This window comes from Berghia stephanieae, chromosome 1, assembly GCF_034508935.2.
Source record: "Berghia stephanieae isolate SIO BIC M18660-M18661 chromosome 1, UCSD_Bste_1.3, whole genome shotgun sequence".
NCBI classification, from domain to species: Eukaryota; Metazoa; Mollusca; class Gastropoda; order Nudibranchia; family Aeolidiidae; genus Berghia; species Berghia stephanieae.
This window is the reverse complement of record NC_088360.1, coordinates 93762411-93783254: the sequence shown is the minus strand read 5'-3', so window position 1 is coordinate 93783254 and position 20844 is coordinate 93762411. Positions and strand designations below refer to the sequence as shown.

At 36.1% G+C, this 20844-nt stretch overlaps 1 protein-coding gene across 2 annotated transcripts in view; it reads left to right on the top strand.

Annotated features, from left to right (window-relative positions):
• The window catches only part of LOC144962409 (uncharacterized), a 144206-nt gene that overhangs the window by 75238 nt on the left and 48124 nt on the right, over nt 1–20844 (top strand). For both annotated transcript variants that reach the window (XM_078895322.1, XM_078895321.1), the window contains exons 3-4: nt 10472–10584; nt 16101–16273. In XM_078895322.1, the coding sequence (XP_078751448.1) occupies nt 10564–10584; nt 16101–16273 (194 nt within the window). In that variant the 5' untranslated portion in view covers nt 10472–10563. The remainder of the gene's footprint in view (nt 1–10471; nt 10585–16100; nt 16274–20844) is intronic.

The following is a 20844-nucleotide window of genomic DNA, read 5'->3' as shown; positions in this document are numbered from 1 at the left end:
CTGATATAGACAGTTCGAAGATGACGTCACTCAGGTGTTTGTTATTGTTTTTTTGCCATCCGCGTTCATGAGTAATGCTCACTGAACTGCATTAACCCGACTATAAACGTTCATGGATACACACAGTTTTGTGTGTTAGTCCGTTATACTTCCGGATGCACTGTTTTGAGCTTCTTATCCAAGCGCATACTATCTATATGGAGGTGACTGAACCCATTATAATTATTGGATTCGTGTTGAACTCTTTTGTTGACATACTATTATGCGACTGAGTGACGTTCACCTTGTTACCGTTTGGTCCCGGGCTCGAGTTCAGCCGTCGTAAACTCATAACCTTACATTTCCCTAAACATCACATCGCAATCCAATGCGACGATCGCCAAAAGAAAGTGAAAAGTGAGTTGTATGTTTTAGCAGTGCTCGAGGAGACACATGATCTCATTGGTTATTGATGCTATGCGTTTGGGTAAAATACTCACAGCATCTGCCAGCCGGATATACCGTACCAAAACTCAAAACTATGACTAACCCTGAACGTTGAAAGTCTGTTTGATATAATTTAATGAAATGGATGTCTAAAATAATAACAACGAGCTGAGTCACATCAATGTCGTTCTTTCTCGTAATGAATACAACCGTAGCCATCGTTAACTTATAGCCTGACGCGAGAACGTAGCCATCGTAAACTTGTAGCCGGACCGTAGCCATCTTTAACTTATAGCCTGACCAAAAAATGACGTCAAAAGAAAACAAATCGTGAGTTGTATTCAATAGTTCAACCAATGGAATGACTTGTTCCCTTGAGCTTTACTAACGACAATTTACAAGACGGTGCAAAAACCTAAAAAATGACGTCAAACTATAAGTCCGAGTGGGTTCTTGTGTCAGACTACAAGTTAACGATGGCTACAGCCTGACACAAGAACTTTAGCCATCGTTAACTTATTTTATTCCGACACTAACCAAAAAATTACGTCAAAAGACAAGTCTTTAGCAACAAAAGAAAAAAAATCGTGAGTTGTATTCATTAGTTCAACCAATAGATCACTTGATTCCTTGAACACTACTAACGACAACTCAGCAGACGCTGTACAAACCTAAAAAATGACGTCAAAATATAAGTCTTGTGGGTCCTTGTGTCAGACTATAAGTTGACGATGGCTACCCTAAAACCCACTAGGTGTTATAGTTTGACGTCCTTTTCTAGGTTTTTGCACCGTCAAGTCTGTGAGTTGTTGTTAGTAGTGCTCAAGGAAACAAGTGACCCGATTGGTTGAACTATTAAATACAACTCACGATTTATTTTCTTTTGTGGCCAAAGACTTGTCTTTTGACGTCCATTTTTTGGTCAGTGTCAGGCCGTAGCCATCGTTAACATATTGCCTGACACAAGAACCCTCAAGGACTGGCAGTTTGACGTCATTTTTAGGTTTGTGTTGCGTCTAGTGAGTTGTCGTTAGTAGAGCTCAAGGGAACAAGTCATTCCATTGGTTGAACTATTGAATACAACTCACGATTTGTTTTCTTTTGTGGCAAAAGACTGGCATTTTGACGAATTTTTGGTCAGTGTCAGGCTATAACTTTACGATGACTACGGTCAGGCTATAGATAGAATGCACCTGGCCAAGGAGTTCACAACATTGCCATCCGGAAGTAGAACGGACCAACACACAAACTCTGTGTAACCATGAACTTTTATAGTCTGGTTAATACAGTTTAGTGAGAACAACTCACAAACGCGGATGGCAAAAACAATAACAAAGGCCTGAGTGACGTCATCTGCATACTATCTATAGATAGTTCGAAGATGACGTCACTCATGTCTTTGTTATTGTTTTTTGCCATCCGCGTTTATGAGTAATGCTCACTGAACTGTATTAACCCGACTATAAACGCTCATGGATACACACAGTTTTGTGTGTTGGTCCGTTATACTTCCGGATGGCAATGTTATGAGCTTCTTAGCCAAGCGCATACCAATCTATATACGTCTACGATGGCTACGATACAAACCACTGCTTTATTTCTTTCGGAGTAGGTCGTCTTGTATTGATTTGAATTTTGGTTTGTGTAGAGCCGTGTTGTTGTTTGAGCAAATTTGATTATCTTGAAAAGCTCACATTTTCTCGCCACATTCTGGTCTAACATGGGCACCTGATCGTTGTCTTTTCATTGAGCCGAATACATATTTGTGGATTAATAAGAACCAATGCGATATTGTCTCTGCTTTTGCCAAAAGCTTTTTAAACTTCTGCAAGATATGAAGTGAGTAGAAAAGTGCCAGAAGACAATAGATAGTATGCAGATGACGTCACTCAGGCCTTTGTTATTGTTTTGCATCGCGTTTGTGAGTTTGTTTCACTAACTGTATAACCAACATAAAGTTCAGGTACATCAGGTTTGTGTGTTGGTCCGTTATACTTCCGGATGGCAATGTTGTGAACTCCTTGGCCAAGCGCATACTATCTATAGAGAATAAAAATTATTCGCGGCGGTGGTGGGGTTCGAACCTGCGACCTTATTGGTACGACAACTCCGCCTGGCAGGTGAGAGCGTGGCTCTACCGTGTAAGCTATCCACGAACACAAAAATATTCGTTTCAAACCCAAGTCATTTCTAGATCCCTCTCTCACCCACTTCTTGAGATCGCCGATTCGTTCGCACACCACCATCGCGTAGTAATTTATGACCAGCAGTTAAGCTTAATAGCCAATATTCTCAACACAAACATATAGATAGTATGCAGATGACGTCACTCGGGCCTTTGTTATTGTTTTTGCCATCCGCATTTGTGAGTTGTTCTCACTAAACTGTATCACTAAAAGCATGTTACACGAGTTTGCGTGTTGGTCGTTATATTCGGATGGCAATGTTGTGAACCGGCAAGCGCATTCTATCTATAACATAGAACGATTGAGACATGATATGCTCCGGTGTATGGGGTGAATTTTTAATTCAGAAAAGTGAGTGGAGCAGGCACTTATGTTGGTAACAACAAGATATGAAGTGAGTAGAAAAGTGCCAGAAGACAATAGAGAATAAAAATTATTCGCGGCGGTGGTGGGGTTCGAACCTGCGACCTTATTGGTACGACAACTCCGCCTGGCAGGTGAGAGCGTGGCTCTACCGTGTGAGCTATCCACGACACAAAAATATTCGTTTCAAACCCAAGTCATTTCTAGATCCCTCTCTCACCCACTTCTTGAGATCGCCGATTCGTTCGCACACCACCATCGCGTAGTAATTTATGACCAGAGTTAAGCTTAATAGCCAATATTCTCAACACAAACATATAACATAGGACGATTGAGACATTGAGTATGCTCCGGTGTATGGGGTGAATTTTTAATTCAGAAAAGTGAGTGGAGCAGGCACTTATGTTGGTAACAACAAGATATGAAGTGAGTAGAAAAGTGCCAGAAGACAATAGAGAATAAAAATTATTCGCGGCGGTGGTGGGGTTCGAACCTGCGACCTTATTGGTACGACAACTCCGCCTGGCAGGTGAGAGCGTGGCTCTACCGTGTGAGCTATCCACGAACACAAAAATATTCGTTACAAACCCAAGTCATTTCTAGATCCCTCTCTCAACCCACTTCTTGAGATCGCCGATTCGTTCGCACACCACCATCGCGTAGTAATTTATGACCAGCAGTTAAGCTTAATAGCCAATATTCTCAACACAAACATATAACATAGAACGATTGAGACATTGAGTATGCTCCGGTGTATGGGGTGAATTTTTAATTCAGAAAAGTGAGTGGAGCAGGCACTTATGTTGGTAACAACAAGATATGAAGTGAGTAGAAAAGTGCCAGAAGACAATAGAGAATAAAAATTATTCGCGGCGGTGGTGGGGTTCGAACCTGCGACCTTATTGGTACGACAACTCCGCCTGGCAGGTGAGAGCGTGGCTCTACCGTGTGAGCTATCCACGAACACAAAAATATTCGTTTCAAACCCAAGTCATTTCTAGATCCCTCTCTCACCCACTTCTTGAGATCGCCGATTCGTTCGCACACCACCATCGCGTAGTAATTTATGACCAGCAGTTAAGCTTAATAGCCAATATTCTCAACACAAACATATAACATAGAACGATTGAGACATTGAGTATGCTCCGGTGTATGGGGTGAATTTTTAATTCAGAAAAGTGAGTGGAGCAGGCACTTATGTTGGTAACAACAAGATATGAAGTGAGTAGAAAAGTGCCAGAACACAATAGAGAATAAAAATTATTCGCGGCGGTGGTGGGGTTCGAACCTGCGACCTTACTGGTACGACAACTCCGCCTGGCAGGTGAGAGCGTGGCTCTACCGTGTGAGCTATCCACGAACACAAAAATATTCGTTTCAAACCCAAGTCATTTCTAGATCCCTCTCTCACCCACTTCTTGAGATCGCCGATTCGTTCGCACACCACCATCGCGTAGTAATTTATGACCAGCAGTTAAGCTTAATAGCCAATATTCTCAACACAAACATATAACATAGAACGATTGAGACATTGAGTATGCTCCTGTGTATGGGGTGAATTTTTAATTCAGAAAAGTTTCTGCGAAACTTTTGTACATCTGTGGAAGGAAGAAGACGGTAAGCGATGTTAGGTCATGGGCACGTCCGTTTGGGCTGGTTTTTGCAATCACAAAGTTTCTTGATTGTTTGTTTCCTAATGAAGGCGAAGGGCCGAAACATAGTTTTTTCTGTTGTTATTCCCTTTTATAAAGTAAAATTTACTCACTTAATATTTCTTCTTCTTCTTCTTCTTCTTCTTCTTCTTCTTCTTCTTCTTCTTCTTCTTCTTCTTCTTCTTCTTCTTCTTCTTCTTCTTCTTCTTCTTCTTCTTCTTCTTCTTCTTCTTCTTCTTCTTCTTCTTCTTCTTCTTCTTCTTCTTCTTCTTCTTCTTCATTTGTACACCAATGGTTAGTGTGACCTAACCTGACGAAAATATTGTATTTTGACTTGTCGAAAACTATTTCAATTAGAAGTTTATAAATTCGTAACATAACATAACATGACATAGTTGCTCAAGTCAAAAAGACTGTTGAGTACCCTGTGATGGAAAAAAATTGTGATCATAACATTTCGAGAATGGTGATGCGGAGTAATCAAATAGCGAGGTGGCTTTCAAAAATTGCCAAGTCACACAACAAAATAGAAATTGAGTTCTTAGGCCATAGACATCATACAATCATCAAAGGAAACTTGAAATTAAAAAATATTCAGGGTCTTCCATAAAACAATCAAGTCAAATATTTTCCTCTTTAAGTCACTAAAAATGACTAAAAAATTGCGGATTTCTCCTAATGATGAGAACGCGACTTAGCAAGTTAGGAAAGTCATCGCTTTAAATCTATATTAATAAAAGAGTTAGTCTTTCTGTCTGTGTACTGTGTGACGTCTACAGAGAAAACCAGACTGGTTTTGTTTTTTTTTGCTATAAAAAGGCAGATTGTTAATATTTTTATTCTTCTAATGAAAAACGTCGAGATTTTTGCAGTTTCAGACACTTTTACAATGGCCATATAAATTTTTACATTAATTTTCTTCAATCCCCAAGTTTTATGACGTCGTTTAAAGCCAGAAACTATAAAATGGGATACCAATTTGACATTTTAATAGCATTTTTTAAAAGTCGGTTGGCAGGAAAAATTGAGTTCGACATTTTGTCATTTTTGCCCTTTGGCATTATATTAAAGTAATTTAATTTTACTTATTTAATTCATAGATACGAAATAACGGCACAAAATCAAAATTTCTTTCTAAACTAGCTAGATATTTTGTTGAATACGTTAATGAGAATGACTGAGGTAGAGAGAGAGGGACATATCCAGTAGGTTTCATTGCGGAGATAACATACATGACAATGTTTTACATCGAAGATGTTGTGGGTTTGCTTGTACAACAAAGATCGTATTCATAAAATGCAATTGAATTTTAGTCTTTTGTTTTGAAATTAGATATGTAAACACAATACATAACGAAGACAAACAATCCAATTTTAAATTTGTCAGTGGATGATGTTATCGTCTTCTAAAAGACAACACATGTTTGTCTTTCGGCAGTCCATCAGTCAGTCCATAGTTCGACCTCTCCATAGTTCAGCCTCTCCTTATTTCCATTTCAATTTCGTGTCCTCGGATCTCGTGACTTGGCATCGTATACACGGATTAATCAAAATTATAAAATCCCGGTGCTGGTATTAAACACCGATCAACAAGGCCATACAAACCAGTTCTGTTGTCATTTGTCAGAGATAAATCTGATAAGATTAAATCATTTATTTAGTAACCATGGTAACGGCATGGACGTCATAGAATAAATATGTAGTAAACTGTTATGACCAGGGATCATTTCAGAACGGATACACCTTTAGTTAACGGCTTCATGTGGGTGTGTTTGTGTATCAGTGTGTGAGGATTCGACTGTAGATGACACCTTTCTCTCTTACATTGTTGTTATCGTCTCATCGTTTATATCATCGTTCATATATTGTTTACATAATGCGAAATATTTCTATCGCCATCGTCTTGATTAGACATTCTTATTCAAAGATCATTCTTTTGATTGTGACCAGAAGTTTAATTTCAAGTATTGTTCGACTAAAATAACTCTTGACTTTTCAATGATTTCAGATTCGTTTCAAGCCTGAGACTGCAAAAAAGTCTCAAATTTTAAACTTGCTATAAAGTTGAGAGTCATTTTAATCGATTTATATTTTAGTTAAATGTTTAAAGAGCCTTCAGGTTAAAAATTTGCTAAAACTTTCTTTGACAAAGCTGAATTTCGGGTTCGTCTACTTTGGTGAGCAGTAACATAAAAAGTGCAGATCAAAAGTTTTCCAATGATTTTCATGTAATCTTAATAACTAAGCCAAGGGTAATTTTATTAATATTTGAAGTCAGAATATTGTGGACAAAATAAATAAAATGTGTTTTGTCAGATACAGCAGGGCTGTCTGAAGTTATCTTATAAAATTTAAGTGGACGCTTCTTTAAAAATGTTCTATTTCTATGCGTTGACAAAGTGGTGGATTTAATAAATCCAAGGGAAGCAGTAAAAATGATTCATGTTTTCGCAAAGCAGGTTACAAAAGAAAATTAACAATGATAAAAGTGGGTTTACGAAGCGCATGTGCGTATATATTGATAGTTCGAAGTTGACGTCGTCAGGTCTTTGTTATTGTTTTTTGCCATCCGCGTTTATGAGTAGTTTTCACTAAACTGTATTTACCTGACTATAAATGATCATGGTTACACAGTTTAGTGTGTTGGTCCGTTATACTTCCGGATGGCAATGTTGTGAACTCTTTAGCCAAGTGCATACTATCTTATTTATTATATATATATATATATTATATATATATGTATTTATGAGTGTTAATTGGTACGTGTAGGCACGAGAGTGCTCGATAATTAGAGCATATAAAAATAAATAAATTCACTCACGTATATTTCAGCCAAAACGAACGTTTCAAGGATTCTTTCATCTCCTTGGGAGATGAAAGAATCATTGAAACGTTCGTTTTGGCTGAAATATAAGTGAGTGAATTTATATATATATATATATATATATATATATATATATATATATATATATATATATATCTTCACGTGTGAAAACGAACTAAATTGTTATACTATTGTAATGGACACCATTTTCCCTTCGTCTGACTATATATCCACTGCAACAATGATAGTAAAACAATTTGGGTTCTCAGACTTGTCATTAAATATACGTCGACTTGAGAGTATCGATATCTACTTCATTTTCATTTTCCATTGAACGGATAGGATATAAACTCAGACTCATACCCATTAAGCAGTTAATGCCATACTCGGGAAAACCAACATATTCCATTGGATTAATAGCATATAGATAGAATGAAGTTGACGTCACTCTGGTCTTTGTTATTATTTTTTGCAATCCTGGTTTATAAGTAATACTCACTAAACGGTATTATCCAGACTATAAAAGTTCATGATTATACACAGTTTGTTTATTGATCCGTTATACTTCCGGATGGCAATGTTATGAACTTCTAAGCCAAGCGCATACTATCTATAAACTCAGACTCATTCATACCTATTAACCAGTTAACCGCCGTATTCTGGAAAAAACAAGTATTTAAAAAAATCTCGTCCTTCAAATGTTCGATCGATTTAAATGACCCTCATCTTGGCAAAAACTCTAATACCTGAGACCTTACAAAAATTCTTGCTTTATCATGTGTTAAATTTTTTATTCTATTTGGTATTAATTATTTAATAGAAGAATGCCCAGAATTATGAATTAGTGATCAGTGATTAAAATTCTATTACTCATAAAAAGATAATAATAATAATAATAATAATAATAATAATAATAATAATAATAATAATAATGATAATGATAATAATAATAATATAATATATAATAATAATAATAATAATAATAATAATAATAATAATAATAATAATAATAATAATAATAATGATGATGATGATGATGATGATGATGATGATGAGGTTGATGGTGACATTAATAATGATCATCATCATCATCATCATCATCGTTATTATTGTTATATAAATCCACTATCGAATACAGTCTGAATAGAGCCAAAGAAAGACCTCTTAAGTCGAGATATCTATGAACACGAGCTGAATGACCTCAATGTGTTTATAGGTTTGGAATGTACGGATTTCCACCATAAAACAACAACTAGACTTCATTTACATGCATATAGTTGTATTGATTGGTTCAATTACCTAAGGCATGTTTTGAGTCTTTGTGTGTATTGGGGAGAGGTTGGGAGTGTTTGTATATATATATATATATTATATATATATATATATATATATATATATATATATGCGCGCGCGAGTGTGTGTGCGTGTGTGTGTGTGTTTGTGTATCTATTATGTCGTTTATTTCCAGTTTATGATTACTGTTAGATCCCCATTATTGCAGACCGTATCAAATCCGCATTCATATTTTGTCATCAATCCCATTTACAGAACTTGCCCTTCATTTTACGGAATCAACCAAGTTTTTTTTTTTTGTTTTTTTTTTTTAAAGTATGAATTTGAAATATAAAACATTAAATTGCTGTCGAGATAATCCAATAGTATAGATAGAACGAAGATGACGTCACTAAGGTCTTTGTTATTGTTCTTTGCCATCCGTGTTTATGAGTAATTCTCACTAAGCTGTATTAATCAGAATATAAAACTTTACGGTTACACATAGTTTTGTGTGTTGGTCCGTTATACTTCCGGATGGCAATGTTGTGAGCTTCTTAACGTTTGAAGGAATGGCTTTCTACTCTGTAATGAAGACATTTATCAACCAGGTAGCTGTCGTACTCTGGACCAACTCGAATACTTGATCAGAAAACTGGTCCTTCAAATATCAACCGATGCAAATATCCCTCATCTTGGCCAAAAACTCTCTAGTCTGAGATTTTGACAATGTTTCTATAGCGCGAAACGGTCAATATTAATATCTTGACATCCTTTTGATAGGACGCTAGTCTATTATAAAGTACTTTCCGCCAGATCTAACAGACCCAGCTACCCAATCACTGCTGAATGGACAAGGGGTTAGAAAATAATCTCGGTCCCCTTGCACATGACGCTAGTGCTCTAGCAACTGAGCTATCGCAAGCCCGTTCATGATGCGGTAAACATTCTAATTGTTTCATACGCGATTCTTTTAAAAAATATTTTTAGCAATGAACGAATTGTCATTTGCAAGATAATCTCATCACGTTCTTGTGTACTTTCTTATTTTTTATTTGATTTTTATGGTGTGACTTTCAGACTGAACAAGCATAATCAAATTTCATCAGTTTAATTTTAAGCTTGACAAATTAGCGTCGAGGAAGACTCGAGTTGAAGAGTTTATTGACAAGTTGGATGGCATTATATTCTATCGATATTGAAGTAAAAAGTTTAGGGCCAAACTACTACCAGCTTTTAAAATGTGTTTGTTATAGAAGGAACTAAATTGACTTCATTCAGCTCTTTGTTATTGTTTTTAGTCAGTCATTTTTAAGAGTAGTTCTCACTAAATTCTACAAGTCAGACTATAGATAGTATGCGCTTGGCTAAGAAGCCCACAACATTGCCATCCGGAAGTATGACGGACCAACACACAAAACTACGTGTAACCTTAATCGTTTAAAGTTTTGTTAATACTGTTCAGTGAGAATTACTCATAAACGCGGACGGCAAAAATAAAAAATAACAACCCATAGATAGAACGAAGTTGACGTCACTCAGGTCTTTGTTATCTTTATTTGTTGGTCCGTTATATTTCCGGATGGCAATGTTGTGAGTTTGTTAGCCAAGCACACACATCTATAAACGTTCAAAGCTTCACCTTGTTCTGTGTGTTGGTACGTTATATCCGGCTGGCAGATGTTATGAGTGTTTTATCTAAACGCATAGCATTCATTAAACATTATTCGTTTTATTCTTTACACACAGGAATGACAATGTTGCCGAGGACAAAGTATCGGAAAGTGTTCATCGCTGGTTTAGCAAGACACTGGACGGGCAACTGACGGTTGGAGCTGATTATGGCTTTTCTGTTGAAAAAGGTAAACGCTCACTCTATCCTACAATAGACTCACTGAGCTCTTTGCTATTGTTTTTAGACAGCCATTTTAATTATTAGTTTTCACCAATCAGACTGTAAACAATCAAAGTTAATCATAGTTTTGTGTGATGGTACGTTATATCTGGGTGTAGATATTATGCGTTTGTCTAAGATATTCACAACATTGCTATCCGGCAGTATAGATAGAATGAAGTTGAAGTTGACGTCATTCCCGTCTTTGTTATTGTTTTTTTTTTTTTTTTTTTTTGCGATCTGTGTTTATAAGTAAGTCTCACTAACTGAATTAACCAGACTATAAACGTTTAAGGTTACACATAGTTTAGTGTGTTGATCCGTTATACGTCCGGATGGCAATGTTGTGAGTTTCTTAGCCAAGCGCACAATATCTATACGGAAAAAACTTCATTCTATCGATATCCGTTATATCTAGCTGACGTAGTTGTACCAAGATTTTACCAAGTTAATTGATCGTGATCAATGCATTGATGTTGTTTATCTTGATTTCCGCAAGGCTTTTGATTCTGTACCTCATGAGAGATTATTCATTAAACTAAAAACATATGGATTTAAAGGGAAAATCTTTAACTGGATTAAAGACTGTCTTACTAATTGAATACAAAGGGTCCTTGTCAATGGTGTGGGGTCGGATTTTAAGAATGTAATTAGCGGTGTACCCCAAGGAAGCGTATTGGGACCACTTTTATTTCTTTTATATATAAATGATTTACCATGTGGCATAAATTCAGCCTGCAAACTGTTTGCAGACGGTACAAAGATCTATAGTACAACTGAACATCATAACATTCTACAAAATGATATATTTTCACTTTTCAAATGGTCTACAACATGGCATTTGGATTTTAATGTTTCGAAATGTAAAGTATTACATATAGGAAAAAATAATCCATGTCATAATTATTTTACCGATACTTCTATGTCAAATCTACTTTCCGTTGTGCCTTATGAAAAGGATGTGGGAGTTACGTTTGATTCACATTTGAATTTTGATTTACATATTGATAATTGTGTAAGCCGTGCAAACAGAATGATGGGAATAATATATAGAACCTTTATAAGTCTTGATAAAACCACATTTTTATATTTGTATAAATCGCTCGTTCGACCAATTCTAGAATACGGAAATTGCATCTGGAGCCCATTATATAAAAGACAATCTATTAGTATTGAAAGTGTACAGAGGAGAGCTACCAAAAAAATTTATACAATACAGTATTTATCTTATAAGGAAAGGTTAGAATTTCTTGACTTACCCAGTTTGAAATATAGAAGAATTCGTGGGGATTTAATTCAGGTTTATAGATTGGTACATGGTCTGGATAGGATAGACTTTTCTGATTTTTTTTCATATTCTAATATTACTTTTACTAGAGGGGACAAGTTTAAGATTTTTGTCTCTAGATGCAAAACAAACATAAGACAAAACTGGTTCGGTATTCGTATTGTTCAGAAATGGAACAGTTTGAAATTTGAAACAAAGAATGCAAAATCTATGGATTATTTCAAGGTGTTAGTAGACAGGGAATTATATGATGGGAGATTTATATATGACGAATAATACTTGTTTGCTCTGCTGTTGACATGGCTTTCAATCTTGTATGTATATATTATGCATTATTATATTATTATGGTTATCTTCTATACGCGTGTGTATGTGTGTGTGTGTGTGTGTGTGTGTGTGTGTGTGTGGTTGTGTGTGCGCTTTGCATGTCACGGTTAAAGATATATGTTTGTACACCACATGAGTACATTTAAGTTGAAATACTATCTTTACCACGTGTATCGTTATTGTAATATTTAATCAATAGATTTATGGCATTACTAATTAATATTAAGGGCATTCAAAGGATCTTATCCTATATTTTGCCCTATACCACATGTTATGTTATGTTTATGTTATGTAGTTGTGAGTATTTTTCCTAAACGCATAGCATCAATACAGAAGCATTTTATCTCTTTGACCAGAAAACTTCTATCTAATTTATAAATCAAGAGATGACATGCTATAGATAGAATGAAGTTGACGTCACTCAGGTCTGTTATTGGTTTTTACCATCCGCGTTTATGAGTAATTCTCACTAACTGTATAAGGGCTGACCGGAGACTGACTCCGACGACCCGGCACTGCCGTCCTCTACTGTCCTCCGGATTAAGACGTCGGGCACGGGCAAAATACTAAGAATAAAGAGAAAAGCCGCTAGACCTACCCATTCCAAGCTCGAAAAAAACCCAAAAACGTCAGAGGACGTCGGATGCTTGGTGATTTGTAATAGGACGACAGAATCCTTCATGCTTCTTATTGATCATATTATCGTCTTTTGATATCACCTAACCTCAATGTACGACTGAGCGATCTTGTGGTATGACACTGGCCTTCGAATCGGAAGGTACTGGATCGAGTCCCGCTTTGAGAGGTGCACAGTTAAGTCCTAGCAAAGGCTCTTTACTCATATTCTCTCACCGTTCTCAGATGTAAAATGCAAAGTATTTGGCCATTGTTTCTCTGTCAAAATAAAAAAAAGAAGAAATTTCGCCTAACAGGCATCACGTCCCGTCCTTCATGTTAAGTGTTGCTGTTGGCTACTGACCCCTTGTAAAGTGCTTCGCTTCGAGCACCGTTTATCGGATATTGCGCTATATAAAAGCTCAATTTAAAAAAAATTATTTCCCCAGCCATTGTTGAATGAACAGAAAGATTAGAGAAAAATGAAAAAAAAATCCGACTCTACCCGGTTTGATGGCACTCCATGTGGTTGTGAGTGGATTGCTCTATTAACCAGTAGAATTTTGACCAATCAAAACATGGAATTTGTGACACACCCTCACACGTGGTCGGACAAACATAGTTGGTTGTTTATAAACAGCAATGTGAATGAATTCGACCCCTCTCTGATCATTGTTATTGTTTTTATACCGCCAAATGGGTGACTAGTTATTACACGATTTTCTCGATCAGATTACGAACGTTTAAATTTACACATAGTTTTCTGTGTTTGTGCTATTGATCAAGCGGTAGAACAGTGGGTATTTTACTTAAACACATACCATCGACAGTAAAATCTGTGTAGTTTGCTGTGTCTACCAATCGCTGCCTTTGTTTACATTATGACGACTGTCCGAGAGGCGTGGTTATCTACCTGTCTATTGATTCAAAACAACACACGCATTACAATCGTCTTGAAAAAAACTTAAGCTGAGATAATCGGGCTGCCAGACCGTAGAGATCAGGCGATTACGAAACGCATATGATCCTTTCTGAAGATATTTTTGAAGATGCTATGATATGCTTAAATGGCTTAGCTGGCTCTGCTAACGAGCAGGATTGAGGTCACCGGCAAAATCAAACATATTTAAAATTAAATAACAAAATGTGAAATGGTGATGATAATAAAAACGTATTCACACAAGTCTGGCACCGATTGGCCTCAGCAGTATCTTTTCAGTGATAAAATTCTGACCCTGCTTGGGAAAGGTAATTTACATATATTATCCTACTCCAATATATTTGTAAAGTCACTTACAAAAGTCATTTCCACAAGAGCAATTCAAATTTTAATATAATAAATTTACTCAATTTATCACGATCTATATACGACAAGAAAGGTTAGAAAAGTTCCTTTACAACTAATATAATTACAATAACAGAAAGTAGAATCACAATAATACAGAACCTTTTAAAAACAGGCTTGATTTTTAAAAAGATCTGAACAAGTGTGTATAAAAAGTGCCAGACAAAACAAGAAAAAAAATATCCCCCCAAAAACAGTCAACCTCGACTGGGAATCAAACCTCAGACCTTCTGATTATCAGTCAGACGTGCTTCCATTACACCACAGACGCTCCCGATAGTTGGGACAATTTTAATACCTATATTCTTCCCCAGGGTAGGCGTTTTACGCTGTGAACCCTCGCTTTGATCAAACAACAGAAACATTGAACACGAGATGACGAGGACTAAGATATAATATGAGTTGCTCCATTTTTATTTTTTTGAAAATATCAAATTAAAAAACTAGGAATCAAGCATCGGCCACACAGAGCGACGGTAGTCGAACTCGCAACTTAATTCCATTTATTTTACTTTCAAATAAAATTAAGCTGCTTTTAGATTTTTGAAAGAATCAATTTTTGTTTGGAACAAATCCTTTGAATATGTAGATCTATATGTATTACCGACCCGGAGTAAAATATCATTATACTTTCATCCTTTTTGCCTTAGTCATGAAAAAGAAATCATATTAATATTCATTTTCCACATTACTATGACGTCAATGCGATCTGATACTGATGTATCGGGAAATATAGTCAATCAAAAGGCAGGTTTCGATTGATTATGATTCATACTACAAGATTCTTTCTGAGTTAATATGGATAGCTGTCTACCCTCGAGTCCCCGCTGATATTATGTATAATTCAAGGGCGCTTCATGGTTCCTTGTTACTTTACAAGCTGTGATGTCAGGGTAATTCTCAAACTATCAATAGTATAATACACGATTCTTACACGCTTGCCTTTTGGAATTCCGGACGTGTTCCCAACCGCTGCACAAGCTTGCGAGTGCGCGTTGGGAACAAAGTTCGAATTCCAAAACGCAAGGAGTGTAATAAATCATTTATTCTACCCCATCAATCAATACGATTTCATATCTTTTAATAAAAGACGTATCTAGACTATACAAAAACACTTAAATGAAACTTAATTTTAAAGAATCAGATTTTTAATGAACTTTCACGACATATAATCTGACGTCACACATTATTATTGTAAACATGATATCATTACGCGTTACTTTTTAGGGAGAGGGGTGGAATATTATGAAAGCATGCTTCAAAGAGTGAAGATTTTTCTGTGTTAACGAAGTCCGATTGAAGATACTTAGTTGAAAAAATATGAGTATCCTCTTGATGTTTACATATTCAAAGCTTGTTTCTCTTGTACTGAGAAAGAGAATTCTTCAAATATGCTTCAAAGGGTGAAGATTTTTCTATGTTAACAAATTCCGATTGAAAATATTAAGTTTATGAAATAGTTTGAGGTTTACAGAGGAAACCTATTTGAGAAGTCAATTGTATTCCATCGGTCCAATAAAAGCATCAAATAATAATCGGGTTCTCTGACTTCAGGTTGCGTGTGCATCAAAGTCTGACCAAGCTGCCAATAACGGAATAAAAGTTTAAAGCCTCTGAAATACTTGATCTGCCAGTTGAAACACAAAACTTTTTTTAAAGTATAATTTGTGACATAATAGTCATTTTTAGAGCCATTAGGTCCACGGAGCCGGAGTGTATCCCGGTTTATATAGCGTGAAACAATGCTGTTACACAAACGCATACTTCACACGAGCGCGTATGTCTACACACGCACGCACAGAGCACATTCAAGTTTACCAGATATACAAAAAGTAAACTTCATTCGTTGTCCAAATGTACTAGATAAGCTAATCGCATGTCTTTCCATTTTAAACCATCCTTTATTTAGATGATGAAGTCGTGGGAGACTCCCAGGGACCCCCAGGGATTGAAAGTCTCGGAAACCCCTAGTGAACCCCCAGCCCCAGACCTCTCACATCTCAACAAGGATGAAATCAGTGTGATCACTGACGTCATCAGACGACAGGAGATGTTTGAACGCGCAGAAGCTGATCGTGTCAGGTAGGCAGTCTTTGATTGAACCGCTGTTTATGCATCTAATCTATTAACCAGTAGAGAATGGTATTAGGTCTTTGACTGAATATACGCAGTTTATGCGTCTTTTGACCAGTAGAAAAAGGTAGATAGTCTTTAATTAAATACAGTACTCTCTCTCTCTCTCTCTCTCTCTCTCTCTCTCTTTATCTCTCTCTCTCTCTTTCTCTCTCTCTCTCTGGGTAAAAAACAGAACCGCTGTTTGCGTGTCTTTTAAGCGGTTGGTGGCAATCTTTAATTGAACATAGTTACATGGATGGGATGCCCCCCCCCCTACCCCAAATAAAAAGAAAGAAAAAAAATCGTTAGTTGTGCGTCTATTAACCAGTAGAAACAGGTAGAGCAGTATTTGATTGAACATAGTTACTTGAATGGAATGTTAACACCCCCGTCCCCACCCAAAAGAAATAAAAACCCCAAACAGCTGTATGTACGTCCATTCCCCAGTAGATGAAATGTTGCTGCTCGAAGATCGAAAAAATAAATAATAATGTGAAATTGAATGTAAGTTTCAATTCAATATACGAACACAGATAAAATGAACGTTTCGGATTTCCCCTTTATCAACAAAACAGGATGAATGAAGCGTTACAGTGTAGTGTACAGCGTAGTGTTTCATTCATACTGTTTTGTTGATAAAGGGGAAACCCGAAACGTCCATTTTGTCTGTTTTCGTATAATACATTAAAGTTTACTTTCAATTTCACATTGTTTTTTTTAATTCCCCAGTAGAATAAAGTAGCAGTCTTTGATTGGATATACTTACGTGTAGGGGATGTGTAAGCCCCCTCCCCCCCCCCCACCCCCTGGCTGTTTGCGTGTCATCTATTACCCACATTGAGCTTATTAACCTTTAAACCCATTTAACATTTGATTAAAACAGTCAGTAGATAATCAATACCAACTGGATCTAAGGGTTAAAGTTATCGCGATTATGGCAAAGACACACGGTTTCTTTTAATGCCGAAGCTTTGATAGGCTTCCTTTGGATGTATAAAGAAATTCAAAAAAAAAAAAAAAAAAAATTAGAGGCTGCTATGAAAAGAAGGCAGGAATAACTTCCCAATGTTGGCAGTTTAACTGCAGTTGATCGGGTTTTTATTAAGTATTTATGTTTTCATTGTTTTTTGTTGTTGGCTGAAGAAGGGTTTGAATCCGAAACGTTCCGTGTTTGGTATTTTTAAAGCTGTTATTTTCATTTTTCTATTATCACTTTTCAGAGTCCATGTAATCTAGGAGCCTAGTATCACTTTGATTTCTGTCTCCTCAATGGTCTTGTGCTAACTTGCTATAATATGTCATGTTCAGCGTCATAAGCATGGATTATGGAAATATACCTTATACCTTTGTCAATATAACAGCACAATGCCACTGTTCACAAGTAAAAAAAAATCAAAACAAAACAACAAACTTTTATATAAATATCGGAGTCTCAGATTTGAAATTTTTGACAAGTTTGGGGCAATCTCAGTCGATTCATAACTTTGGTGAAAGTTTTATGGCCAGCATGAGATCAAAACTGTATTTTATCAGTGTTTGTCAGTACAGATGGGTCGTGTGGAATGTCGTGAACTCACGAAGGCCACCACGATTTCCATCATTCCTCCTGACAGCCATTATTTGTAATATTCTGACTTATTAACTGATTAAATCAATGAAACAGGACAAATCGCATTTCAGTTTAGTAATATTTTATTTTCATGCGAGCATTAACCCTAAGACTGCTGACGACTTCATAAAAAATGAATTCATATAATTATCTATAGGTTAGGAGTTTAAATACAGCAACGTTTTTATTGCCTTTATTTATTCATTTTGTAGTTATTATTCAATTTTAACAAGAATGAATCGGTATCATTCATTTAATCAATCAAAATACATATTTAGAAAGGGAATTCCCGACTTATCAAAAATGGAAATGTTCTAAATTTTCCGTTCAAAACGAAAATAAAATGTAAAATATACCAAATTATCATAATGCTCTGATAAAATTTGACTCAACCCAAACAATGCTGTTGTGAAATGTTGACAGTTGAATTCCTAATGGTGGTCCATGACTCGTCTCTAGTGATTTTCTGCTGAATAAAGGCACCACCTTTGTCTTCATACTTTTCAATAGTTGGAAGCAGATCTTTTTTCGGTGCTCTTTCATGTCACTTTTCAACATTCTTGGGACACACCCGGCAGACACTTTCCTGTATCCAAGGACCACTGTCACGATGTGACCTTTGAAATTCCAACTTATTTCGCAATGTCAATTTGTCTTACACGCCATTTGCCAGGATCTTGTTTCGACTTCAGCTTGATTATTGACGTTTGAGGCACTTCGGGCCTTCGACAAGTTTGATCTTGAAGTTTTGTTTCGATCGGGTGTCGTCCTTCTACCCATCGCCGAACGGTGCTATAATCAACACAAGCGTCATCATAAACACGCTTCATTCTGGTATAAATTTTAATGGGCGAACAGACTTCAGCATCCAGAAATTCAATACCAGCTCGTAGCTTGAATCGTATATCTTTTGGTGGAGCCATTTTTATTTTTTGTTTTGTCTTGACCGATGTTGTTGACCACATAATAGAACAAAAACGATTGTGGCTGGCAAAAACGTCAATGACCTTAGTAAGTGTGATACATCAAAGCCAATTAGTTAGAAATAATATATACCAAATGATAAGATTTTAAGTCAAATATCTTTGAAATTATAAGGAAAATTGCAAACCTTTCCAGCTCACCGTCGTATGTTTCAAACACTTAAAATTAAATTTCTAAATACCTCTTGTGATTTGCAAGTTTGTTCAATGTCTTAATTTCATTTTTATAAACTAAAAATTTTGTCATGACTTTGTACCATTGTACTTAAAATAATTTTCTTGATATTCATAAATGATTAAAAATTTCGGAGCTGATCGGGACTCTTTTCTGCTGTATACGTCTCATTATTCAAACCTAATCTTCAGCCAACACGAAGTTTAATGTTTATGGAATAAAACAAGAATAAGTCTTGTTGGTGAGACCAACCAAATCAACTCTCCCAAGAAATAAACAAAGTAAAAATAGTATATTATTGTTTTACACAAATTTTCTGTGAAAAGTGAAGGAAGTTTAGACGTTTAGTATTTTAGAACTATTTTGAGACCAACCAAAAATATTTTTTAAAATATAATAACAAATTTTTAAAAACACAAATGAAAAAAATCGTATTCTTGTTTTGCACCAATTTATAAAAGTGAAATATTGGGAGGCAGACATTGGTGCAAGATACTCATGAAAAATTATGTATAATACGGTTTCAGTTATATCAAAAGCATATTTAGAACCAAAAAAAAAATCATCTCTAAAGATCAGACCATCTTTTTTCTACCTGGATATCATTCTGAGGTCTTTGTCTGGCTTTAAATGCTACAGACTCTCCTAAACATGTATCTCTAAACAAACAGCGGAATAAGGAAAATATATCCGACGCATGTATATAGCTTCAGAGATGAAATAGAGCAGGCATTTGAATCGAGTATTGATCTCAGAAACAAGAAATTTAATTAAATTGTGATTAAGGAGCACACCGCTTTAAAATATCGCACGATTAATATTGACTTTCCGCCTAACAGGGTTAATAATAATATCTGGGCTGGATTTGTCTGGCCGCTAATAGAATTAACTCCGATTTTTAACGAATTTTAATCAGCAGTCACCTTAACGACAGACGAATTAAATTTTATTTTTAATTTTTCAAAATGTTATCGAGATGTTTCCTAATAATTGAATCAGACATTCCACATTCATATCACAGAAAACATTCAGTTTTCTGAAGTAATTATTAGTGATATAACAACCATTGCCAACAGGGTAATAAACAAATGATAATTAGGACGGATACAGCCATATTTCATATCTGAGTTTGTAAACCACGTGAGATAAAAGTAAAGAGAAAAGCACATTTATCCTTTTGAGATATTATATAGCGCAATATCTACTTAATGTGTTTTACAAGGGTGTTTCTTTTTTACGAAACCTGACGAAACCCGACAAAGTTATGGGAAGTTGGCGGCAGTGGAGAGTGAACCAGGGACTGTCGACACCTCTATGGTTCATTCCCTCTGGTGCCCATCTCCCATAATCCGGCTTTAATGCCCACTGATATCCATCTCCCTTAGTCCCAGTTTCATTTCCCTCCTCTGATATCCTTCTCCGATAGTTCAGGTTCACTCCCCACTGGTGTCCACTTCCCATAACTTTGTTGAGTTTCGGCAGGTGTCGTTAAAAAAGAAACACAGGTAGAATTTTGTTATCGATGTATCATCAGCACCGGGACGACACAAAGCTAGCCATTTATACGAGAGCGCAATGTCCACTAAACGTGCTCAAAGCGCTTTACAAGTGGACCCTAACCAACAGCAACACTTAACATGTAGGACATACAAGACGCCTGTTACGCAATAGTACAGTCATTTCCGACAGAGCCAAAGCTGTTAACGGAGAGGTACTCATTTTACATCTGAGTACGGCGATAGAATGTGAGTAAAGAGCCTTTTCCAAGTAC